General features: G+C 48.3%; 1 protein-coding gene across 4 annotated transcripts in view; it reads right to left on the bottom strand.

Annotated features, from left to right (window-relative positions):
* Positions 1-26,791, bottom strand: part of DMXL2 (Dmx like 2) — a 2,950,233-nt gene that overhangs the window by 1,553,474 nt on the left and 1,369,968 nt on the right. For all 4 annotated transcript variants that reach the window (XR_011279824.1, XR_011279825.1, XM_069624807.1 and 1 more), the window contains exon 20: positions 20,322-20,491. Coding sequence is in view for 2 of the 4 variants with exons in the window: in XM_069624807.1 (XP_069480908.1) it covers positions 20,322-20,491 (170 nt within the window). In the remaining 2 variants the exon portion in view is untranslated. The remainder of the gene's footprint in view (positions 1-20,321; positions 20,492-26,791) is intronic.

The following is a 26,791-nucleotide window of genomic DNA, read 5'->3' as shown; positions in this document are numbered from 1 at the left end:
ATCTTTGAGAGTGCAGTGACCAGACTGCTTGCCTTAGCTGTCCATAGTGTCCTTAGATCCAGCTGGCTTTCCTGAATCCTAAACAAAGGCCTGCTTTGTAAGTAGCATATCACCCCAGCCCCAAATTGCATAAACTCTTCATTTTTGTAGTAGTACATCTAATCCAATACCCCATTGAAAACCCCAAATTGCCAGTGTATCCAGTCATCTCCCCTAGAAGAATTTTTTCTTTGCTTTTGTATGTTAGCATATCTCCTTTGGAAAACCTCTCAGTGTCTGTGTAAATCCTTAGTATTTTTTTTTTAAGTAAATCAATTAATACACTCATCGGAATTCACGTTTCAAGATTGTTGAAATTCGAAATTTACCATCTTGTCCCTGGTGTTTGTATTTAATTGTTATAGTCATTAAAGTATTGCCTCATTTAGTCTCCTTGTAACCAAAAAACGAATTTGTCAGTGTATTGTGCGCATTACCAAACAAATTCCCATTTGCATCTGTCCTATGAAACCCAAAATGTTGTTCCCATTGTGAGCAATCCCTTTGCCTAGAATTCTACCCGTTATGTGCCTCTGTCCTTGCCACTGAAAACCGATTTTCCTATTGTAAGCTAAACCCCTTCCCTGAGCTGCCGGTCATGGTCAACCTCAGTATAAATGAATTTCCATTTTCCACTGTATTTTCCCTTTGCATTTGCTTTTCTCCCAAAACCAATTTTCCCACTTCATTTCTATTGTTGCCCTGGTATACTGATTAGTATTCTCTAAACTTTCCCCATCTCCTAAAGTGTAAGCAATTCAAATGGCCTTTCATTCTGTCCCCTAGCAGTTGTGAGTAATAATCAAAATCCGATTCTTCCACTATGCCACGCTTCTTTCCTTACGCTGTATTGCAGAGAAGCGGGCGAGGTATCTCAGAATGATAGGTGTTCAGGTTTCGGTTACAGGCAATGCTGATTGGAATCCGCATACAGTTAGTCAAAGATAGGGTGGACACTTAGCCCCCTCCGTTTCTGGTGATCTAGTGGAGCTTAGATGTGTTGCCCGGGTGTGCCTGAGCCTGAGCCTTTCGGCGACCCTGCGCAGCTTGCTCTGGGGCTGTGCATGTGTCATTGACTTGAGCCACTGTCTCTCTCCCTTCTCCCGGCAGGCCGCTGTAGCCGATTCTGAACTTCTGCGGGCCTGCTGTCGTCTGAATGTCTTCCCCGAAGGTCTGCTGGTTCTCGGTTTTTCCACTCTAGACATTGGGCACTGGTTCTGGTCTTCTCACTTGTGTTTCTTGGCTTGCCTTTGGTGTAAGATGAGTGGACTTTAGAAACACAGCACGCACTGAGGGAAGCACCTGGAAGCACCTCTTTGCACCTCCCGCTATCTGACTGGGCTCCTAGATCCTCACGGTATTTGAAAACTCACTGTGGATTGTACACAAACTCTGTCAATTGCAACTGCAATTTATACTTATATTCTATTTCTTTCTTTTTAGAGCTTTTTGTATATATTACTTGTTGAAAACGAGTGATATTTCCTTGTTTGAACTCAAGCCCCGTCCGCAGAGGGCAAGGCTTCAAAAACAGGCAATCGCGCACACTAGCGCGTGCGCACCGAGGGAAGCACCTCTTTGCCGAGGCAGCGAGAGGCGTTGAGGCCTTCCGTGCTGCCCTGGTAGCTGGCCATAACACTTACTGCTGATAATGATGGTTAACACTCCGAAGACTGGTATGCCTCCAAGAAAACCACTTGTGACTCCGAGAGCTAATTCCCCTGCTCCGACTTGGCTAATCCATCTTGAATGCTCCACTCCCGTCAGAGGGACGGGTAATAGGAGCTCACTCGTCAATGTGGACATTTGCACGTTTTGCAAAGGCTCATTATCTGCCCATAGAGCCAAGAAATTTGTGCCGGACATCCCGACATGTGGGAAGGTAGGGGCGGAGAGCGAGGACTGTGAACACTTTAAGCCCGCGCTCGACCCCTGCTCGCCGCCAGCGCCGGCTTCAACATTGCCAGCGTTAGCGGCTTTAGCACAGGGGGCCGACTTATGCCCAAGTGAAACGTCAATATCCGACACTGCTTTATTAGACTTGCTCATTTCTGTTGGGAAACCTTTTATCCCCATAACACACACAGCCAAGTCAACGGGAGACGCCGTAGTCATTGATTTAGATATTGATAACTCAGCGTTTTCAGATAAATGCATGTCTGATCATCTGTCTTGTACACCTTGTTCAGATTCTGTAAGCAGTTCTACTGAATCTGTGGAAGTTTCTATTCATTCCCGAACCTGCAGTATTTGCACACAGACTTTGGGCACTAACACTTCCCCACACTCTAAACCTTTGGTTTTGCAAGCAGACATTTCTTTACAAGCCTTAAATTTAGCGGTGCACTCATTGAGCAAATTATATCCACTACTAGATCAGAGATTGGCAGAACAGGGGGATCTATTGAGGGAAATGGTTACATTACACAACCAGCCTAAGAAAGCCCTTAGCATCTCGGTAGCGTGTCAGACTGAGCTTGTGGTTGGTTTACATCTACCCGCGTGTACTCCCCCGAGTGTGCTCCCAAACTATGAGCCCAAGAGTGTTTTACCATGTATTAATTCTATCATTTATGATGACTTGGCTCCACCTCAAACACTAAATGTGGAACAGTGTTTAAACCTTCAGGACCCTCCGAAGTCTCTTCTGCCAATTCTGGTCCAAAAGATGTATTCAATTTTTAAATTACTCAATAGTAACTCCCGAAATGTCGTTGCTCCCTCAGTGTTGTTGGATAAGCAATTGTCTGGCAACACCAAAAAAAAAAAATGGAAAAAGAGGTGAGATTGAAACTGCCTAAGAACCAGCCGGCTTTTAAACATACCGGCAAAGCGGCTTCTAAACGGTTTTTGAAGGCAATTTCTGTTCCACTCAAAAATAAAAATGTAACTGCATCTCAAGACATTAAGAAAACGTATTTTTTGCTGAATCAAGTCAAGCTGAAGAAGGCATTGATTGACCACAGACCAGTTCTGGCTCCGTCTTACCCCCGCCCCTTAGATGCTCTTATAAAATAAATCTCTCGGCTGGTTCCTGATAGCTCCAATTCAACCAACCCTTGGCCGATCTCTAATCTTGTAGGCAAAGGTGTCAGCACGAGTTCTGCATTGGCCCCCACGGATGTTGACTTATTGCGTAGAGCTGAAATAAGGAAAGCGGTAGACGCTTATATGGAGGGCCATGCATTAACTCGCTTAGGCACTGGTGCCCCTTTTGTTGCTCCGACGATGCCCCTTCTGCTTAATGATAGCACCAACACAAGTTTAGGGACCCAGACGGGCACCTGCGGGCGCAAGCTCCTGCGATGCTCCTTCTGTCTCCAGTCGCCACAAATGGTTCAAAGCTCGCAGGATGTGGCAATGGGACAACACCAGAGGCTATACCATCTGGTATGGATAGAACCACTGCACATGTCCAGTTGGGCTCTCCATCCGACCTCTCCAAGGCAGTCCTGTTGTTAATCAGGAATGCTCCCGGGAATTTGGGATGTAATTCCAGCAGGGACCTGGCGGACCCGCCTGTGGCTCCTGTGAACAGCCAGTTAAAAAAGGGAAGTGGGAAGTTGGTTGTGCGCCCTGCTCTATGTTCCTTAGTCTTGAAATGTAGGCCAGTGCCCTGCACTCAATTTGACCTTAACCGAAGAGCTATCTTGGCTACCTTCTCGGACATACAGTCACTTGAGGATATAGCACCAGCGGATAGCACATTGGTAGAATTTGTATCTAAAAAGAACCTAAATGCGGTGAGAATATGGATGCAATCCAGAGTGGTCCAAAATCTTATTTGGCAGGCGAGAGGCCCCTTGCACGACCTAGGCTTTCTGTTGAGTGTGGAAGTGGGTGGCGTGGTCGTTCAATGGTGGTTAGCTCTACCGATCACTTGCCTAAATCTACGCCCTCAACTTCTGGTGATGTAAGCTCGAATCAGCTGTCTTGTGCGAGGGATTCATGCACTTGCAAATGGAAACCAAGCCGGAAGTAGCTAATTCACCCTACATTGCAGGGCCCCGTCTCTTTTGTAAGTTGTAACACTCAGGGTTTCAAACATCTTTTAAATAATGATGAAAGGGAATTAAGTAAGTTTGATATAACCCTCTTACAGGAGACATGGCTAACATCACCCCTGGTATGGGCTAAGGGAGTAGTTTCTTACCTGTAACTCCATTTCTCCAGCGTTGGTATCTTTCATGGATTCACATGCTTAGAATATTCCCCGTCGTCAGACTGGGAACCCTCGGTACACATATATAGTCGTTTCCTATAGGAAAAAACTTCTGACACTTGTGTGTCCTATCCACATCTACGTCCTCTCCGGGGCCGTCCACGCATGCCCCGTAGGACGTAATGGTATAAATGCCCCGCCCCCGCGGGTCCTTCAGATTTCGGCCCCTCCAAAGTAGAAAGGGGGACCTGTTTATGCACATATCTTGCACATTGCATTTCGGGGAGGCTGGCGGGCGCATGTGAATCCATGAAAGATACCAACGCTGGAGAAATGGAGTTACAGGTAACAAACTACTCCCTTCTCCACATTGGATCTTTCATGGATTCACATGCTTAGAATAGATTGTATAGCGGTATCCCAGAAGACGGAGGTGAGAATGCAATGCAACATACATCACAAAAAACCACTCACAGTCCAAATATATCTATATAGATTCACATGCTGTGCATAGGCCGACATCTAGTGGAAGCTGCGGAGTATTACAGTTTGTTTTTCGAAAGTCGAAAATGGGGCGTCGACACAGGCGTGCCAGTAATACTATCCCTAGTGTGACGTCCACTGTACCCAAGATCCCTCACGCGTGTAGGATCCTCAGATTGTATTTTTTCTGACATGAGGAAGCATGAGGAGTAGCGTGAGTACAGATAATCCAAGCAGATAGACAGAAAGGTAAGACTACAAGCAATCATGCGCCTTCTCTCGGAGGGGAGGAAGGGTGGGTCGCATGTGAATCTAAGCAGATACAAGCATCAGAAATACGATTACGGTGAGTAATGTATCCCTTCTGAGGCTTGTGGAATCTGCTTAGATCACATGCTGTGCATAGATTAGCGAGCAGTACCAGAAGAAGGAGGTGGGATGTGAGAAGGGTCATGAGCAAACAGGTGTCTTAGAACCGCTTGTCCCACTTGTGTATCTGTCTTGGAATGTGTGTCAATGCAGTAATGCTGAGTAAAAGTGTGAATAGAGCTCCAAGTAGCCGCTTTGCAAATGGTGTCGAGGGGAACATTTGCAATGAAAGCCAGAGTGGCACCAATGCCTCTAGTAGAGTGGGCCCTTGGCGTAAAAGGCAGAGTCTTTTTAGAAAGAGAGTAACACAGCTGTATACAGTTGATAATCCACTTCGAGATAGCGCCCTTAGAGACGCGATCCCCCTCTCTGCCTGTAGCTACGGAGACAAACAGTTGATCTGTTTTCCTTAGCGGTCTGGTTTTATTTACATAGTATAGGACCGCCCTACGCACATCTAGGGTGTGTAGTTTCACCTCAGCCGAGCTTTGCGGGTTTTGGAAGAAAGCCGGAAGCTCGATGGACTGGTTTACATGGAATTTGGATATGAATTTAGGTGAGAACCTAGGGTGTGTGCGTAAAACCAGTTTGTCCTTGTGGATAGTAAAGAAAGGATCCTGCACTGACAGAGCCTGAATTTCACTGACCCTTCTTATGGAGGTAATGGCTACTAAGAAGGCCGTTTTATAAGTCAGGTGTTTGAGACTACTTTTATGCATGGGTTCGAATGGGGGTCCCATGAGCTTAGCTAGCACCACGTTGAGGTCCCATCCTGGCGGTGGGTTCGAAATAGGAGGGTGAAGTCTCTTTACTCCTTCCATGAAGGCTTTAACTACTGGTACTTTCCACCACGAGACCTTGTTATGGGATGTGGTGTAAGCCGAGAGGGCTGCCAGGTGTACTTTCAGCGAGTTAAAAACCAACCCTGCATCCAGCAGGTGGAGCATGTATGTTACAACGTTGGAAGGAGTGCAATCAACCGGGTTGATTTGTTTATTCTGGCACCAGATAACGAATCTTTTCCACTTATCAAAGTAACAGTGCCTTGTATTTGGTTTCCTGGACTCCTTTAGAATGTCCATACACCTCTGTGGTAATTTGAGATGTCCAAACTCTATGACTTCAGGAGCCATGCTGCTAGGTTCATAGAGTTGGGTTTCTGATGCACTGTTTGACCCTGTTGCTGGGACAGTAGGTTGTACCAGGCTGGGAGTCTGATGGGTTCGCACACCGCCATCCTGCGTAGGTGTGGAAACCATGGTTGTCTCGCCCACATGGGAGCAACTAGGATGAGCGTCATTGATTCCTTGTTCATCTTGAACACCACCTTCCTGATGAGAGGAGTTGGTGGAAAAGCGTACGCAAACATCCCTGACCAGTTCATCCACAGGGCATTCCCTTGGGAGTCTGGCTGGGGGAACCTGGATGCAAATCCTGGGCATTGTTTGTTTTCGCTTGTGGCGAATAGGTCTATAGTGGGGAAACCCCACTGAGAGAAGAGATCTTCTACTACGTCTCTGTGAAGGACCCATTCGTGTTCTTCTGGGAGGGAGTCTCTGCTTAGAGTATCCGCTAGGGAATTGAGCTTCCCTGGAACATGTTGCGATGACAGGAAGATGTTCCGTCTGAGTGCCCATATCCATATTTTCTGGGCAAGCTTGGACAGATTTGGCGAACGAGTCCCCCCTTGCTTTTTCAGATAGAACATGGCTGTCGTGCTGTCCGTCCTGACCTGCACTGACAAGTTCAGTAGATGGGGCTCGAACGCCTTTAGCGCTCGGAATACTGCCAGAAGCTCTAGCAGATTGATGTGGTTCTTGGCTACTGAGTGAGACCAGAGACCCTGAGCTGTGTGGTGGAGATGGTGAGCTCCCCACCCAGTCAGGCATGCATCTGTAGTCACCACGGCTTGTACTTCGGGATCGTAAAAGGGTTTCCCCTTTGCGAGATTCTCTCTTGTCCACCAGTGTAGGCTCTGTACGAGTGTTGGCGAAACGACCACTAGATCGTCCCAATGACCACTTGCCTGAGACCACTGTTTCGCCAACCATTCCTGCATGGGACGCATGCGCAGACGCGCGTGGGGGACCAGGTAAATGCATGACGCCATCATGCCCAGTAACCGCATAGCTTTGCGTACTGTTATCTGTTGACCTGACTGATAATACGGAATTTGCAGAAGTATATTCCGAATTCTCTCTTCCGAAGGGAAGGTCAATCCTTTCTGAGTATCTAGGATAGCTCCTAGAAACTGTTTTGAGGTGCTTGGCACCAGACTTGACTTTTTCTCGTTGATGGAGAAGCCTAATTCGTGGAGGAGGTCGATAGTCCTCTGAATGTTTGACCTGCAAATTCCCGGGGTTTCCCCCGTTATGAGCCAGTCGTCCAGATAAGGGTACACCGGGATTGCTTCCCTGCGTAGGTGTGCAGCCGCCACCGCCAGTACCTTGGTGAATACCCTTGGTGCTGAGGCTATCCCGAAGGGCAGTACCTTGAATTGGTAGTGGCGGCTGTCCACCTTGAAGCGCAAGTACTTCCTGTGCGCTGGGAGCATGGAAATATGAAAATAAGCATCTTTCATATCCAAGGTTGCCATGTAATCCCCCTTTTTTAGGAGGGGGATTACCTCTTGTAGCGTGGTCATACGGAATTTTTGGGGCTTGACATACTTGTTGGCAGGCCGTAAGTCCAATACTGGGCGCATTGTCAAATCTTTCTTTGGCACAAGGAAGTAAGTTGAATAGATACCCTTGTTTACCTGGTGTCCTGGGACGAGTTCTATCGCGTCCTTTTCTAGCAGAATGGCGATCTCCTCGAGAAGGATCCTTTGATGCTCTAGGGAGTGCACTCTTTGTCGTGGAGGATGGTTCCGGGGACGCTGCAGTAGTTCTATACAATATCCTGCGGATACTGTTGACAGCACCCATCTGTCTGAGGTGATCCCTTCCCAAGCTTGGGTGAAGGTGGAAATGCGTCCCCCTACTGGGGTTGCGTGGCAAGGGACCCTGAGCTGAGCGTCACTGTTTTGGTGGAGGCGTGCCACCTCCCTTGTTGGGGCTGCCTCTGCCTCTTCCACGACCTCTCTTGTTACCCCTGCCGTAACTCTGGGTAGACTGCTGGTTGTTATTCCATTGTGTACCCTGTCCCTGGGCATAGTTGCCCCTTTGTGAATTTTGGCCGCGTGGGCGACGAAAATTACTGTTCCCCCTCTGGTTAGGGGGTTTGTTGGTAAGCTGGCCAAGGGATTTGAGAGTCTCATATTCATCTTTGGCATTTTTAAGTGCGTCTTCGACCGCTTTCCCAAACAATAGGTCGGGTTCCACTGGCTTGTCTATTAAAGAAGCCTGGGTTTCTGTCTTGAATCCCGACTGCCGTAACCACGCATGTCTCTTGATAACAGTACCTTCTGCTATCAATCTCCCTGCGTTGTCAGCGGCGTCGAAAGTTGCTTTTAAAATGCAACCAGACACGGCTCTCCCCTCTGCCGAGATCCGAGCCAGCTGGCCCTTTAATGGTTCTGGAGCAGAGGCAATGAGCGCCGCGACTTCTTCCCATTGATGGCAATTGTAACTAGCCAACAGGGTGGTGGAATTCGCAATCCTTGCTTGGTAGGCGGACGTTGAGGCTACCTTCCTGCCAAACCCGTAAAGTTTTTTGCTCTCCTTGTCGGGAGGAGCTTCTGATGAAGATAAGGGCGTGCCAGCCCTTTTTCTAGTGTTGGTAACCACTAGGGAATCTGGTTTAAGATGTCCCCTTATATACAGAGGGTCAGACTGGGCTGCCCGGAAAATCTTTTCAATTCTGGGGTTGACAGCTCTGGTGAGGTTCGGATTCACCAGGGAAGGATCTATTCTTCGTTGGATGGATTTGAGGATAGGGATGGTCTGAGCGACCGGTCTTTTCTCTCCTACAAACTCCTCCGCGAAGTCCCTTTCCTCCTGTACACCGTGGGTGTCGATGTGGAAGTGTTCCGCTGCTCGAGCGAGAACCTCGTTAAGGAGGGGCTGGTTATCAATTGGAGAGTCAGTAACTGGGGCTTCGCTTTGTACTGGGGAATCTACTCTGTAAATTTCCTGCTCATCTTCTCCCTCCTCCAGGTCCTCATCCTCTGCATAGTAATCTGTCCCGGTTTGTTCTTCCATAATGTTAAACTCCTGGTCCTCTTCAGGGAAAACTTGTCCCTGGTAACTGGGGAGTGGAGTAGAATATGGAGTGGAGTAAGGCTGAACCTCGAAGGGTTCAGGTCTTTCGAACCGGGGCTTTTTACTTAGCGGGATAGGATCGGAGGAGCCTGAGGGTGTGGCCCCTTGAGGGTTATATGAAAGAAAGTGTTCTGGGTTCTTATCATAAAAATCAGCCAAGGAAGACATCCTAGACATAACCCTGTCTATGTCTTCACTGGACCATTCCCTGGAACAGGGTATTACTTTAGCAGGTGATGATTTATGGGACTTTTCAAGGGTAGACTTGTGTTTGCTTGTCTGCCTAGGGTGAGAGGATGGCTTTACAGGGGTTGAAGGCTGTGCTTTCCGCTGTTTCCCCCCCTCCCCGTGCGTGGAAAAGTGTTTTCCCTGTCCCTTGGAGGGCCCAGAGACTTTCGACGCCTGGCGCCGAGGGTCTGGAGAGGTATCTGTGTGCTTCGGGCGTGGGGCCTCACTGGTGTTAACCGCGGTCTCGGTATCTTGGAGCGCGGCCTGGGGGTGGAAGTCGTCTTCGTCTCCCGACGATCGAACTTCCGTTAATGTGTGTAGCGAGGCACTCTTGGCAAGAGTGGCTGATTGCCTTGCGTCGTGAGGCGATCTCGATCGAGAGCGCCCAGAGGACACCGAGTCGGACCGTTCTTTTTGTGCCTCTTTCCGGGAAGTCGACGTCGTCGAGGTCCGGTTGGTCTTAGTGTGTTTAGTGTGTGTTAGGTGTGTAGCGCTTGCGTCGCCGGGGGTCTTCCCCATAGCCGCCCTGCCGGACGACCTTCCGAGGTCGGGGACCTGCGCTCGTCGGCTGTCTTTCGACGCCGTAATGCCCTCGCCGTCCGAAAGTGCGGCGTCGCTGCCATCGCTGAAGGCGCCCTCCGCTGCCATGGCCTCCTGCCTGGCGTGGTGGGCCCAACGCTTTGTCGAACGGTCCTTAAGTGTCTTAGGTTTAAACCTACTACACGCTCTGCAGTTCGCTTCGGGGTGATCCCTCGGCAAGCAGAGATTGCACGTGGCGTGCCTGTCGACCCAAGGGTATTTGCGATTGCACTTGGGGCAGAATTGAAAAGGGGTACCCTCCATAAGCACCTTAAGGCAGCGGGCTGCTAAGTGTAGGAATATATAAAATGTAACTATATATCAAGAGTGAAGAGTATGTACCACCCCCCACTCTCCCTACTTGTAAGGGCCGAGGCCAGCGGCCTACTAGGCCCGGGCCGAGGCCAGCGGCCTTCCGAGGCCCAGATCCGTCGTGCAGCAGTCGACGGTCGATGACTTCTCCAGCCGTCGTCGAGGTTGAGGGTCGACGTTGGGGTGGGGAAGGGAATGAATAAGAATTATAATTATAATAACAGCAAAAGTATGGCTAAGGCCAGGGAACTCCGCAAGATGCTTCCGACCAGTATGGCGGAAAAAAACAATCTGAGGATCCTACACGCGTGAGGGATCTTGGGTACAGTGGACGTCACACTAGGGATAGTATTACTGGCACGCCTGTGTCGACGCCCCATTTTCGACTTTCGAAAAACAAACTGTAATACTCCGCAGCTTCCACTAGATGTCGGCCTATGCACAGCATGTGATCTAAGCAGATTCCACAAGCCTCAGAAATATATATATATTTTTTTTTATAAACATATTCATAATACATACATGTATACATATTTATATATATATACATATATTTAAAAACCAACACATCAAGGAAAAAACCAACATAGGTAAGTTAAGAGACAACAGCTTCACCATATTTGGCTTACCTCAGTGAAAAAGATGGCGCAGCACTGCCCTTCCCATCTGTACTTCATCCGCATGCTGCCTTTCCAGGCAGTAATGGCGTGTGAACGTGTGTGGGACTGACCATGCCGCCGCCTGGCAGATGTCTGTCAGAGGAATTCCTGCCCATAGCGCCGCGGAGGAGGCTGTCGATCTCGTGGAATGGGCTCTAGGGTGCCCTTGTAGGGGTCTCCCGGCCTTGGAGTGACTAAAAGCAATCGCCGAAGAGACCCATTGAGCCAGTCCCTGCTTGGAAATTGCCCTTCCTCTCGTCGACGGACCATATGCGATGACCAGCTGTCTGGTAGTTCTGAGTTCTTGTGTTCTTTGCAGATAAAACTTTAACGCTCTTTTCACATCAAGAGTATGAAGAGCCTTCTCCGCCGTCGACGACGGGGTCGCAAAGAAAGTAGGGAGAACAATGGTCGAATGTTTGTGATAGATCATCAGCACTTTCGGGATGAAAGTAGGATTAGTTGATAGTATCACTTTGTCCTTAAAGAATCTCATATATGGAGGGTCTATGACTAATGCCTGTAATTCCGACACTCTTCTAGCTGACGTAATGACAATTAAGAAAGCCAGCTTCCACGATAGGAACTGCATGGATGAAGAAAACATTGGTTCGAAAGGAGGCTTCATTAAGGCCGCCAACACCACATTTAGACTCCACGATGGTGGGAACCGCTTCGTAGGGGGAAAGGTTCTAAAGAGACCCCTCATAAAATGTTTCACCAGCCTGTCGCTGAATAACGGTGAGGACTGTCTCCTCCTCGTGAACCTTGAGATGGCCGCCAGGTGCACCTTGATGGATGACGAGGATAGCCCACTCTCTGCTAGGTGAAGAAGATACGGCAAAAATTGTTCTGGAGTTACTTCCAAAGGCCGTATTTCGTGCTGCGTTTGACACCACATACAGAACCTTCGCCACTTGCATATGTATGACTTGTTAGTGGAAGGAGCCCTAGCCGCCTGTAGAATTCTCCGGCAATCCGACGAGACTTTCAAATTGCCAAATTCTGAAAAGTCAGGAGCCAGGCCGTCAGGTTGAGGCTGTCCGGATTGTGATGCCACACCGTTCCCTTGTCCCTGGACAGGAGATTCAGAATTTTCTGGAAAGTTATCGGTTGTTCCAACGACAGATGTAGTAGGTCGGAAAACCACGGTTGTCTCGGCCAATACGGTGCCACTAGAATGACCCGGCATTTGTATCTGCGAATCCACTGTATTGTCCTCCGTATAAGGGGAAACGGAGGGAAGGCGTACAGGAACTTGTCTGTCCACGGAAATGAGAACGCTTCCCCTAGGGATCCTTTCTGAGGCCATCTGCTCGCGAACTGCTCGCATTTCTTGTTTTCTTTCGTTGCGAAGAGATCGACTGAGGGATGACCCCACCTTTTGAAGATTTTTTCCAGCTGAATGGTGTCCATCTCCCACTCGTGTATCTGAGCCATGCTCCTGCTCAGGGAATCCGCTTGTACGTTCTTCACTCCTGGGAGATGTTGAGCCACTATAGATATGTTGTGTTTCAAAGCCCAATGCCATACCTTTTGAGCCTCCACAGAAAGGGTCCTGGATCTCGTGCCGCCTTGTTTTATCAAGTAGAACATGGCTGTCGTGTTGTCTGTCAGCACTCTCACTCTCGACCCCTTGATATGTGGGAGGAATGATTTCAAGGCCCATCTCACTGCCCTAGTTCCAGCACATTGATATGTAGGCGTGATTCGGTCGGAGACCATCTGCCCTGGGTTTGGTGGTTGTCCATGTGTGCTCCCCAGCCCGTCAGGGATGCGTCCGTGATGATGGTATTCCGAAATTCTGGTTCTTGTAGAGGAACCCCTCTGTCCAGGTTGTGAACGCTTTTCCACCACTGGAGGGCTCGGATGATACCGTCGTCGTCGACGGTTAACCTGTCTGACCACCGGCCCGTGGCCTGCTTCCATCTGTCCGCTAGGAATTCCTGTAGAGGCCTCATGAACAAACGACAGTTGGCTACTAAGTGGATGCAAGAAGCCATGGAACCTAGGATCGCCACATACTTCCTCACTGAAAGTGTGCCATGTAAGCGTAGTTGACTTGTCAGTCGATTGATCTTTGACCTTCTGTCTAGGGAAGGTTTCACTATTCCCGCCTGGGTTACGAATTGAGCACCCAAGAACTTTAAGTTCTTTGATGGCCTTAGAGAGGATTTTTCGAAGTTCACTGCGAACCCCAGTCGTTGCAGAAGCTGTAAGGTGGTCTGTACGCTGTCGTTGGTCGACGCCGAGGAGGATCCCCTCACAAGCCAGTCGTCGAGGTACGGGTATACATGATGCCCTTTCTTTCGCAGCCAGGCTGCCACGGGTGCCAAACATTTTGTGAACGTTCTTGGGGAGGATTTGAGACCAAACGGGAGCACTGCGAATTGGTAGTGTGTCCGACCACCATGAACCTCAGAAACTTCCTGTGTTTTTGACACATAGGAATGTGGAAGTAAGCGTCCTGCAGATCTAGAGACGCCAAAAAATCCCCCACTTGAACGGACCTGATAACTTCCTGCAGCGTGAGCATTTTGAATTTCTGGCTCTGCAAGGTCTTGTTGAGGTCGCGCAGGTCGAGAATGGGACGCCATTTTCCGTTCGGCTTTTTTTTTAACCACAAAACACCGTGAGTATACCCCTTGGCCTTTCTGCGATGTAGGGACTAACTCTATGGCACCTTTTCGTAACATAAGTGCTACTTCCTGCAGCAAAATGTTCAGATGTGGTTGGTGTTGGGGTATCGGTGGACATTTTGGAGGTTTGCATTTGAATAGTAGAGAATGTCCGTACCTCACTGTGTCCAACACCAACTGATCTGTTGTGATGTTTTCCCATTCTTTGACGCAGCTTGACACTCTTCCTCCCAGAACGGTTTGCATCCCGTCATTGCTGGTCTTTCTGTTTGTTCGTCGACAACGAATAAGTCGGTCGTCTTTTGGATGACTGGAAGTTTCTGCGCCGGCTTGAGTTTTGAGAGGCGCGTCTATATCCTTGGGAAGGGTATTCCGATCTGCCAAAGGATCTATCCCTGGGTGTAGAAAATCTTGAGTTGCCAGATGCCCCTCTAAAGGGGCGAAAAGGTCGAAAGTGTTTACCACTCTGAAGAGAACCCAACGAACGTGCCGTATCCGAGTCCTCTTTCATGCCCTTCAAGGCCTCGTCCACCTTTTCTCCGAAAAGAAGGTCACCTTCGAAGGGCATGTCCAATACTTTACACTGCACCTCGGGTCTGAAGTTGGTGCACTTAAGCCAAGCCTGGCGTCTTAGAACAACTCCGTTGTTTATCTGCTTAAAGCCCGAATCTGCCAGGTCCACCGCTATGTTAATAGCATGATTCGACGCCTCTTCGCCCTCTCGTACCAGAGACATCGCCGTTCTTCTATGTTCCTCCGGAAGGTGGTCCAGTATAGGGGCTAGTCCGTGCCACATCTCCCTGTCGTACCTGGCCACAATAGCCAGAGAGTTGGCTGCTTTCACAGTTGCAGCACCCACGGAAAGAACCTTCTTACCAAACACGTCCTGGCGCCTTGACTCATTATCCGGAGGGGTAGAGCACTTGTGTTGGGCCTTCGCTTTCCTCGTCGCCGCTGCCGACACCACTGAATCAGGTGTAGGTTGGGACGAAAGACACTTCGGGGTAGAGTCTGGCACTTTACATTTCTTTTCAATGCGGCCTTTGACGGCCGGTTCAGAAAACGGGTGACGCATGGTTTGAACACCCTCTTTCCAGACATGATCTAAAATCGGTATTGAGAATATTGAACGTCTATTCTTACCCATATGGTCGAACAGAAAGCAGTCCTTTTTCTCCTCCTGCTGAACCAGGCCAAACTCCTTGCATGCCTTTTCCATCATTGAATGAAAAGCGCCAATATCGTCAGGTGGCGACGGGTGAGTAGGGCTCTTTGGTGTTTCCAATTCAACATCCGAAACCCAGGATGGATCCCTAGATGGAGACAGGGAGATATCCGATGGTGACCCAAGGTCAGATAAAGAATCCGAAAGCTCACCCTCCTCCTGGACTACTGGAGTCAATGGAACTCCGATGGTTTTGGTTGGACGATGTGACGGGCCGGGTTCGTCGACGGGGGGAGTCGACGCCACAGGTGGAAGCCTTTCATCCAACGATTTCAGCAGCGAGTGTAAGGAGGACAGGACCTCCATGGACAGGGCCGATTGAGAGTTTGGAGGTTGGGTAAACACCTGAGAGCAGGTTGCTCCTGATGGTGACTTGGCTCGTAGCCCAAGGTCTTCCGGGCCCGCAATCCTGAAACCGTCGTCTTCCTTCGAGGAAATCGACACTGCTTGTTCCTGCAGTAACGTGTCCGGCAACCCCAGATCAAAAACTTCTGGTCTCCAGGCCAGGACTTCGGTCGACGAGGACATCGTCGCTGTCGTCGGGTTGATGACGGGGGAGACCAACTGCGTCAGAGGCAGTGAGAACACTGACTGGTTCGTCGTCGTCGACGGTGGGTCTGCAGGTGGCTTAGGCGGTCCCGCCTTAATGGCGCTCTCCCTGCGTTTATCCGATTCTCTACTCGTGGCAGATCTAAGAGGATCGCCCGAGGAGGATTTTGGCCTTTCCTTTCCTTGTTTTTTCGACGACGATGATGATGATGTCTTTTTTGAAGATTCTTTTGAAGAGTCCTTGGAAGAGTGGCTTCGTGGATCCTTTTCCACCGGTCGAGTCTTCTTCGCCGGTGGTTCCGACGAGGTTGAACGGGCCGGGGCTCCCGATGTTTTCGTCGAGGCCACACTGCGCATGGAGCCAACCTCCGACTGAGGGTATGCTCCCGCCCTGTCATTTAACCACGAAACCAGCCTCCGACTCCGATCTTTCAGGGTTTTCTGGGAAAAACCTTTACATATTTCACACTGGTCTGCCGAATGGTGAGGGTGGAGGCAATAAATACAATCGAGATGGCCGTCCCCCTCGTAAACCTTCTTCAATCCGCAAGTGGCGCACGGGCGAAAGAGAGGTTTTCCTGACATTCTGGTAAGACCAATACCCTCACAGGAGCTCATTCGGTCAACAAAGCGAGTAATATCAACGATAGCCTAGAAAGTAGAAACTACGCGAGGAGATCCCACTATCTTTGGAGACGGTTGAAATCTGACGGGACCCGCGGGGGCGGGGCTTTTATACCATTACGTCCTACGGGGCATGCGTGGACGGCCCCGGAGAGGACGTAGATGTGGATAGGACACACAAGTGTCGGAAGTTTTTTCCTATAGGAAACGACTATATATGTGTACCGAGGGTTCCCAGTCTGACGACGGGGAATATTCTAAGCATGTGAATCCATGAAAGATCCAATGCTGGAGAACCGCGAAGTCCATTTGAATCCTGCCATGAAAACTTCTGTGGGCAGACCATCTTCGGGCCTTACTGTTGCTGTAAAAGAGGGGCCTGGAACTTCCTCAAGATTATGGGCCACTCCGAATGGTTATATGTTGTTAGTCAGAGCTGTAATTCAGGGTGGTGTTTATGCAATCCTCAACATCTATTGGAACCCGGTGGGCATTTCGATTGATTGTTTCTTCAGGGACCTTAACAACTTACTTGACATGGTGTCCGAAGATGAAAGCATCTCATATTTTATTTTGGCTGGTGATTTAAATTTAAACTGCCTTGCATATGTTAGTAAACACTATAACCAAAGATTAGCACGATGGAAATCTTTAATGTCCCTCAGAAATGTACATGTCTTAAATGGCGCATTTAATACTGACATACCACCTGCTCCAACTTGGCACAGAGGTACAACCTCTTCGACAATTGATTTTGTCCACGTAAACACCGCATTATGGTCAGTGATGCAATCCTTTTATGTCTCCCCGACTACAGCGAGTGATCACAACCTGTTGTGCGCTGAATGGCGTATAAAAATTACAAACAAATGTATATCAAGTGTTTCTAAGGGTGGTTGCTTAGTTGTAAATGGTGTTGGGAACCGTCTCTGATGGACTGAGACTGCCTAGATTCACTTTAATCAACTACTGTGTAATTCCAATTCAGCAGATGACTGCTGTGATTCAAATATGGGACTGGTTTATAGCAATTTGATGCAAACCTTTAGTCAACATAAATCCTCTGCTTACAGTAGTAGGAAACACTTGCATGTTTTGATAGGTCCACATATATTAGGAAAACAGCATATTGCGCTGAAATAAGAAGGCTTTCAAGGCTTCCCTATCCACTCAGAATGGTTCTCACCCATAAAGTGTGCATGGCCTATAAAAACTGGTTAAAGGGGCATAGAGCTCAATTTTACCAGTGAGATGGTGCCAATATGCTATCTAGTTTAGTGGAGAAAAATATATCAAAAATGTGGGCATTGTTAAACCAAGCAAATAATGTACATCAAATGGATGTGCAAACATTGGTAGTTGATGCACATCAGTGTGTACAATATTTTGAACACCTGTACGCACTTCCATTAACTTGCTCACCTTCACTCTGGTTTTCATTTGCACTTTGATCAGAGTGAAATTATGCGACTAATTAGGACATCTAGTAATTTGTGTGCAGTAGGCCCTGATGGCATCTCAAATCATATAATGAAAGAACACTCTGAGATTTGGGGCACACTTTTATTTAATATATTCTCTGCCATAAACCATCATCAAAGGCTGCCAAAATTGTGGACCGAAGCTATCACAGTTCCAATATATAAGAAGGGCGATCGACAATTGCCCACAAGTTATCGTCCAATCTCACTACTAGATGCCCCTGGTAAAATATTTATCAGAATTATCCTCAAATAACTTATTGCATGGGCTGAAGAAAACAAATGAAACATCCCCTTCAGTCCGGTTTTGTAAAAGGTATGGGCACAATTCCTAAAATTCTTGCCCTATCTGTGATTCAATCGCAACAATTGGATGGTGGATTGCCTTTATAGATGGGCTTCATCGACTTCAAAGCAGCCTTTGACTCAATAGATAGATCAATGTTATTGGCGAAGTTGAGTCATCATCAGTGTCCCTCCTCATTAATAAATCTGATAATGTTATTACACACAAACACATCCATGCCAGTTAAAATGAATCTCGATGGAAAATGGTTGCCCTCAATTATCACCTACAGAGGGCTCGTGCACTTGCTTCCTTTTTGTTTAATTTTTTTTTTCTTGATTTGGGACCTGCATTATTGAATTGCATTGGTGATCCGCCACGCATAGGCCTCCAAAAGATCTCATACCTGCTATATGCAGATGATTTGGTCCTGCTGTCTCAAACTCCTATGGGCCTACAGAATATGCTAAATCATTTGGGTGCCTATGCGTCAGCAAATAATTTGATCATCAACACCACAAAATCACAAATTCTGGTGTGTAACAACTCCTCCTCCAGAAAGTATAATCCGAAATGGTTACTTCAACAATGCAAACTTTTATAAATTGAAAGTAATACCAATTCTCTTATATGGCGTAGAAGCCACTGCCCCACAAAATCGTAAATTTTGGGACAGCATGGAGTCAAAATATTGGAAATCAGTATTACAGCCACCTCTTGGAACCCCCATGGCATTGTTGCGGTTTGAGTTAGGATTAGTTTCTCTATACTCACAAGTAACATGGAAGCAATGTGCCTTATTGCGGAAGATACTAGATGGGCTGGGAAAACCTACATTCTTGAACATCTTAGCCCATAATCTGCTTACATCCATAAATAGCTTTCTGAGTAAGTGGCGCAACCATACTTTAAATATGGCAGCTGATGCCACTGGGACAATTGACCTTCTAACCAACCCGAATCGTGCGAAAATAAAGAAATTTCAACACAACTGGGCTGGAAATATGGTGATGTGCTCAAAACTTAAAGATTTCAATGTTAACTCATTTGGAACAAAAAAATATGGAGTGATGTCTGATTACTTGCTGAAATGCCCCTCTCATTCTTTTCGTCATAAATATAGAAGATTTAGATTGAATCAGTACGAAACAATGGACATATTGTATAGACAAAAACAAATTCCTTGGGCACAGAACTATTATTATTATTATTATTTATTATTATTGTCGCTTTTGTTTAAATATTGACCAAAGAGAAACATTACAGCATCTCATCATTGAGTGTACAGCGCTGAATGACACAAGAGAAAAATGCTTTGGAGGGAAACTAGTTGTACAAAACTATTTGACTCAAGACCAAATTTGGAATCTATTGTTCTTGAATCCGAGAACATCAATACAGATAGCGATTGTGCAATTTTGGGACATGGTACTACCTCATTGTAAACCCTAGTGGTTGGGTTCCAATAAAAGCATTTGTAGGATATATTTGAGGAATAACCATCTGGGTATGACAAGTGACAATCTGGGATAATGCATTGCAAGTCTGTGACCGAAGTATGATATCATTCTTTTCTTCATTGATGTATAGATTTCATGACCATGATGGTTGACATTTTTATTAGACACTTTTCTCAATTTTATTTTTGTTTATATGTTGGCTTCAATCAAAGAATTTGTTAAGTAGTCTGTATTTTGATCATCTTGAATGTTATGAATTTTGTATCCTCTTCATATTATAATATGCATTATTCTATGTAAAATAATCATTTGAAAAGTTGATTCAACTATAAGAAATAAAAAAAAAAGAATCAGACACAATGGCACGTATCTCATTGAAGTAAGGCTTCAGAAGATAACATACTGGCGGGGGGTAGCAATTGGGCTCTTAACGACTGTGCCCATCATCCAGCTTAGAACTTAATTTGATATTCTGCCTGCACCTCCCACCACTGAGTGAGAGGGCCCCAGGAACCTCTTGAAAAGGCCAGACCACTGGCCGTGTCACAATATAGAGGAAGGGGGTTCAGTAAATCTGAGTGAAAAGCGAGGTCTTGAGGAAGCAACGGAAAAGGTTGTGATTTTCTTCATGATGTAGTTTGGAGTGTAGTACCTTTGTAAAATAAATTAAGCTATGAAATTGTACAGAAACAGGAACATAACATATAAAGGTACATCTGGTAAGCTTTCCAATATGCATTATAGAATGGTGTTAACATTGGGTGCAACGTGCAAAGGTCAGCTCTACAAATGGTCTGCTTGCTATGCCAAAATTAGCTTTATAAACAATGAATAAGCTTAATAGCAATTTTTTTTTAGCATCTCCAATGTCCACAATACACCCCTGTACTAATTAGTCAAACACAAAACATGTATTGTCAATTAAAGAACTAGAAAATGAGCTAAACATAAGTAATCCTCCATCATCTTCATTACTATAGGGGACTTCACATAACAAAATTGACAAAATCATTTAGATAAATACCTTCTCCATGCACCTCCTTAACGTATTAATATTCCTGACCCACCAGCCTACGCCCATAGCTCTCAGTTCTGACCATTGAGGATCCCCTCTGTGAATAGCAGGAATCATGTTGATCAACTCTTCTTCAGCCTCCGAGTGAAAAGCCCATGCAAAATGGCATGTAGACAAACCTTAAATATAAAACGCATCATCTGATGGCAGAACAACTTTTACAGATTTCTCATTTTAACTAGTATACATAGTTAAAGACAGACATATTTACTATAACTTGTTCTGCTAACTAAACAGGATCTGTCTCGATCAGTCATGTTTTCAGCACTGCGAAAATCAAATAAATATTTATTTCTATGTCTCAAGAATAGCAAATTTAAAGATTTTAGACATTTTATCAATGTGACATTTGAAATACGGTATTTTGTGTCCCATGTGTTTTAGGTATTGCATTGCCCGAAAGCACAACAAAAACATTTGCAAAAGAAGATTAATTCAGAAGACCTTTGCAGGCTACATATGCTATTTTGCAAAGCTTTAACTCACCACTGTTTGTTCATTTAGGAATAGTATAGTGTTTTAGTTAAATTAGTAAACAACTGTTTTTCCTTGCGGTACTCCACATGTGATGCAAAAAGGTAAAACATTTTCGGTTTATGTTTAGTGGGTGAGAACAATGTGATCCAGCATGATGCAGTACTTTTTAATCGTAAGTCCTCCATTCTCCAATGATCATAAAATGAGGAATACGTGGGAGCAAGATCTGGAAGAACATTACTAGGGGCAAGTAACTTGTTCTTTTGTGCGCAGCCCCCATCTTCCTTGGTTTTGTAGCTGGAGCGCGCCGCCCCCTCCCACCTCCTGCCCTCCCTCCGAGGCAGTAGCCTTTGGAAATTGATGGGGACCGATCAGCATCTGTTTAGTAGGGTGGAACTGAAAGGGAGATGAATCGTCGATCTTTATGCCCCTCCTCACCAAAAGATGAACAAGCCAATGCATCACGGCTACAACGTGAAGCGCCGGCCATGTGCGCTCGATTTCTGCCAGGGCAAAAAAAAAAAAAAAGATTTGATACGATAGTGTAAAATGCGACTGAAATGCAGAGTAGAATGTGTGCACTTGGCATGCGCGTAGCGCGTAGTCCGAGTTGTATTTTTGCGGGTCCCAGACAGAGAAGATTATAGATTAATTAAATACATCAGTCTGAATCAGTGTTACGACTCATTAAGTAGGTTGTTGGTTTCCTCGTGTTCCTAGTACATGAACTTCAGGAATTTCTGTAGTGAAGGCTGATTAGTCAATAGCTTGCTGTGTCAGGTTTTCTGAGCATGCAGGTCTGCTGGCAGGCTCCGAGATGCTGATGAGCTGCCCCAGGGAGCTATGCTTGCAATGCACTCTTATGGAGCTAGCTCCACCCGTTGTATTTTGTGCCCTGGTCTCTCTGCAAACCTACTAATACCGATAGACTGCTGCTGGAATACTTGGTCGACATTTCTGAGTCCTGCTACTCTCTGCCAGCTTCCTTATACTAGCGTACTGCTATGGACATACACGGTCTGTCTTTCTTAGCCTTTGCTCTGTCCACAAAGGTCCGTCTTGCTCCTCTTTGGAGAATCCATGAGGCAAATTAAACCTAAAAATAGTTTCCTCACAGTGGACAAAAAGCTGGGGCAATTGCCGAAATATCTACAAAAACATCCAAGTGCTGACTCACGAAACAGATTCCTGAGGGCCCGCCTAAATTTAATCCACACAGGAGAAATCTTAAGTATTCAGGGTCAACACTCTAAAGCCACCGCTCTGTGTGACAGATCCAGCTAAGCAAGGTCTACATCATCTGCTTCGAGAGTGCAAAGGGACATGGGATGTAAGAGTTAGCTATTTCTATAAATTTGTGAACAAAATAGAATGGCTGACGTCAGAAAACTTCTGGAACCTAATGATTTCAGGTTATGATACTGCCATAACTATAGCAGTTAATCAGGTTCTAGCAAAAATTGGTCTGTTCCAACAAGAGATAGACCTAGAGTAAGCATAAATCTAATGTCGAAGTAAAGGATCTTTGGGGGTGGGTGGTTTGGTAGTAAACTAACTCTGGGTTAACATTGTGGCAGGACTGTCCTCTCAGACTGGGAATAGCAAAGATATGGCAACCGTAGATAGTAAGGCTGGTCGGCCGCTTAGATACAACTTGGTTATCCTCCCCTGTCCTTCTTTCCCCCCATCCCTGGGCTGTCAATTATATGGATTTTATTGAAAGGGTCTTAATGGGATAATCCAATGCAGTGCCCCGTGAAATGAAATGAAATTAGATTTTATTTATATCGTGCTCGTACGCAAGTGTTTCAGAGCGCGACCAGGCAAAAAGGAAGGGGAACAAGGGAGAACAAAAAAAGAAAACTGCTATCTTACTAGGCCCAGTGACATTTAAGAAAGCGCTAGTGCATGGAAAAGGGAAAAGGGGAATGTGAATGGAGGGGGGGGGGAGTGGAAAGTGCAGAGCAGAGGAGAGAAAAATGAAATAAGTATTAAATAAAATAAATCAATAAGGGCGATAAACCATGGAAGTGCAGCCAGCAAGTGGCAGGTGACGGTCAGATAAGGTATATCTGATAAGTGCAGCAGAAGTGGGAGGGGGACTATATGGGTACAGATACAGAACCCTAGTGCAGAGGGTGGCCTGGAGGCAGGGCAGGAGGGTGGCAGGGTGAGCAGGTACCTGGGCCCGAATGACAGAGGGTGGCCAGGTGCACGATGCCAGCAGAAGAAACAGATCAACAGGGAAGAAGGGGGGCAAAGGCAGTGGCAATGAGGAAGGACTTGAGATGGTTCCGGAACCGGAGATGGTTTTCCTCAAGTTTCAAGGAGGGAGGAGCAAAGGGCTCGAGAGGGGAGGTATTTACAGAGGGATAGTTGAAGGTATTTTGGACCCAGGCCCCAGAAGGCCTTGCGGACAATGCAGAGGATTTTAAATTTAATCCTTGCATCCACTGTGAGCCAATGAAGGGATTTCAGGGCTGGAGAGATACGATCCCATAGCTTGAGGCCAAGGACAAGTCTCGCAGTCCTGTTCTGGATTAGTTGTAAAGGACTCATGTGTGCCTAATTGAGGAAGGTTCAGAGAAATTGAAAAGGAAATTAAAACATTAGTTCCAGCTTTCTGGTAGAAGCCAACGCTACAAAAGCAGTAGCACCCTTGGTTGAAGTTGAAAATATCTGGCCCGTAGTGGAGCAGGAGATGTGCAGGAAGTGTGTTAAGCTGTAAACAAACACATTACCACTGCCACATTTAATCAGCAAGTGATGTTCACCAACAGCTCAAATTCTGCTTCAGTAGCAAAATCAATGTCTTTCCCTAAGGAATCACACCCATTTTTGCATCCTGGTCAGATGTCAGACCAGCTAGGAGCAATGATGGACAAACCTTTAGAATATTCTTCATAGAAACTGGTCCTATAAAGTTTTATTACAGGCAGCTGTTCAATAAACATTAGCAATAACAACTGTCAAAAGAGCCACGGGTTCCTCTACTGATCCTAAGCAGTGGTCTACATCAAGAAGCACTGGTCCCCAAGATTCTCCTTAATGAAATTGTTTGAGCAGATTTACAGGCCGATTCATGGAATTAATGTGCGCCGAAAATTCTGGCGCAGAGGTGCCAAAACGTGCGACTCGCAGTGTAAGTGCGAAAATCGCAGGGAAACCAGCACACATCGATTCATGGAAGCCCATGCGCGAGAAAAATATTGGATGTGCGCTGAAAAAGTGTGCGGCGCACGCCGGCGCACAGGTCATCCAATGGCGTGCGCCACGGCCACAGCAAAATCGCACATAGCGCAGCGCACATAACAAAAGTAGGCGGAACACGAGGCGTAACACTCGGAATGGGGAACAACGCGTGAAAATATGGGCGTCATGGGGGAAGTACAGGAGGCAAGTGCGCGGAACGCCCACACGCTCGCCTACAACTCGTATTCATGGAAGCGAATAGGGCAAACCAGCGCACGGTCAAAGACGACCACAGGGCCAAACAAGTCCGCCACAAGAAAGCAGGCGGTAGCGTCCCTGCGCCTGAAATAAATGTGCGCCAAAATTTGCGCTAACAAAAAGCACCTATATACAGCTATGATGAATGATCCATACTGTGGCCCTCTAGGACAAATGAGGTGCAAAGGGGTACCGACAAACACAGACACCCGCTGTGTGAAAAATAGCGTGTGCGTGTATTTCGGGGTGCGCAGGAAGTTCCACACGCGATTGGCCTGGGTACGTGTATTTCGGGGTGCGCGGGAAGTTCCACATGCGATTGCCCGTGGTACGTGTATTTTGGGGTGCGCGTGAAGTTTCACACACGATTTCTGCAGGGTACGTGTATTCCAAGGTGCGCGGGATGTGTCACACGCGGATTTGCAGGATACGTGTATTACGGTGTGCGTGTGAAGTTCCACACGCGATTTCAGCAGGGTACGTGTACTCCGGGTGCGTGGGAAATTCCACACGCGAATCCAGCAGCCTACGTGTATTTCGGGGGTGCCGGGGAGTACTACACGTGAATTGGCCATGTGGGTCCTCCCAGCTGTTCCCTCTACATCCTCCACGGCCCCTGCAGGCGGCCCACACCACAGGGGACTACCCTGCACCCCTGCACATGTCCCGCAGGCAGCCCATCCACCATGGCCATGCCCCCCAGCCAACCCACATGTCACCTTGCACTACTGCCCACCAACGCATGTCTCCCAGCACCCCCACCCCCCCAGCATCCAGGGGCACCCTCCACCAGGCCCCCACTCATGTCTCCCACCCCCCAGCATCCAGGGGCACCCTCCACCAGGCCCCCACTCATGTCTTCCAGCACCCCCACCCGCCAGCATCCAGGGGCACCCTCCACCAGGCCCCCACTCATGTCTCCTTGCACCCCCACCCCCCAGCATCCAGGGACACCCTCCACCAGGCCCCCACTCATGTCTCCCAGCACCCCCAGCATCCAGGGGCACCCTCCACCAGGCCCCCACTCCTGTCTCCCAACCCCCCCACCCCCCAGCATCCAGGGGCACCCTCCACCAGACCCCCACTCATGTCTCCCAGCACCCCCACCCACCAGCATCCAGGGGCACCCTCCACCAGGCCCCCACTCGTGTCTCCCAGCACCCCCACCCCCCAGCAGTGCGGGGCACCTGCCAGCAGGCCCCCACTTGTGTCCCCCTGCAACCCCACCGCCCAGCACTGTCCCCACTCATGTCCCCCTGCAACCCCACCCCCCAGCACTGTGGGGCACCTGCCAGCAGGCCCCCACTCATGTCCAACTCATGTCCCCCTGCACCCCCACCCCCCAGCACTGTGGGGCACCCTCCACCAGGCCCCCACTCATGTCTTCCAGCACCCCCACCCCCCAGCAGTCAGGGGCACCCTCCACCAGGCCCCCACTCATGTCTCCCAGCACCCCCACCCCCCAGCAGTCATGGGCACCCTCCACCAGGCCCCCACTCATATCTCCCTGCACCCCCAACCCCCCAGCAGTCAGGGGCACCCTCCACCAGGCCGCCACTCATGTCTCCCCGCACCCCCACCCCTCAGCAGTGCAGGGCACCTGCCAGCAGGCCCCCACTCATGTCCAACTCATGTCTCCCTGCACCCCCACACCCCAGCAGTCAAGGGCACCCTCCACCAGGCCCCCACTCATGTCTCCCTGCACCCCCACTCCCTAGCATCCAGGGGCACCCTCCACCAGGCCCCCACTCATGTCTCCCTGCACCCCCACCCCCCAGCACTGTGGGGCACCTGCCAGAAGGCCCCCACTCATGCCTCCCACCCCCCCACCCCCCAGCAGTCAGGGGCACCCTCCACCAGGCCTCCACTCATGTCTCCCACCCCCCAGAAAGTCAGGGGCAGCCTCTACCAGGCCCCAACTCAAGTCTCCCTGCACCTCCACCCCCCAGCATCCAGGGGCACCCTCCACCAGGCCCCCACTCATGTCTCCCAGCACCCCCAGCATCCAGGGGCACCCTCCACTAGGCCCCCAACCATGTCTCCCTGTACCCCCACCCCCCAGCATCCAGGGGCACCCTCCACCAGGCCCCCACTCATGTCTCCCTGCACCCCCACCCCCCAGCATCCAGGGGCACCCTCCACCAGGCCCCACTCATGTCCAACTCATGTCCCCCTGCACCCCCACCCCCCAGCATCCAGTGGCACCCTCCACCAGGCCCCCACTCATGTCCCCCTGCACCCCCACAACAGTGCGATTTGCCTGGGTACGTGTATTTCAGGGGTGCGCGGGTAGTTTTACAAGCAATTTCATCAGGGTACGTGTATTATGGGTCCGCGTGAACTTCCACACGCGATATCAGCAGGGTACGTGTATTACGGGTCCGCGTGAACTTCCACACGCGATATCAGCAGGGTACGTGTATTACGGGGTTTGCGTGAACTTCCACACGCGTCTGGGCCTGGGAGAGCTTGTTACGTGTATTCCTGGGGTG

The sequence above is a fragment of the Ambystoma mexicanum genome, chromosome 11 (assembly GCF_040938575.1).
Source record: "Ambystoma mexicanum isolate Mex_15411 chromosome 11, UKY_AmexF1_1, whole genome shotgun sequence".
NCBI classification, from domain to species: domain Eukaryota; kingdom Metazoa; phylum Chordata; class Amphibia; order Caudata; family Ambystomatidae; genus Ambystoma; species Ambystoma mexicanum.
The sequence above is the reverse complement of the archived record's forward strand: the minus strand, read 5'-3'. Positions and strand labels throughout refer to the sequence as shown.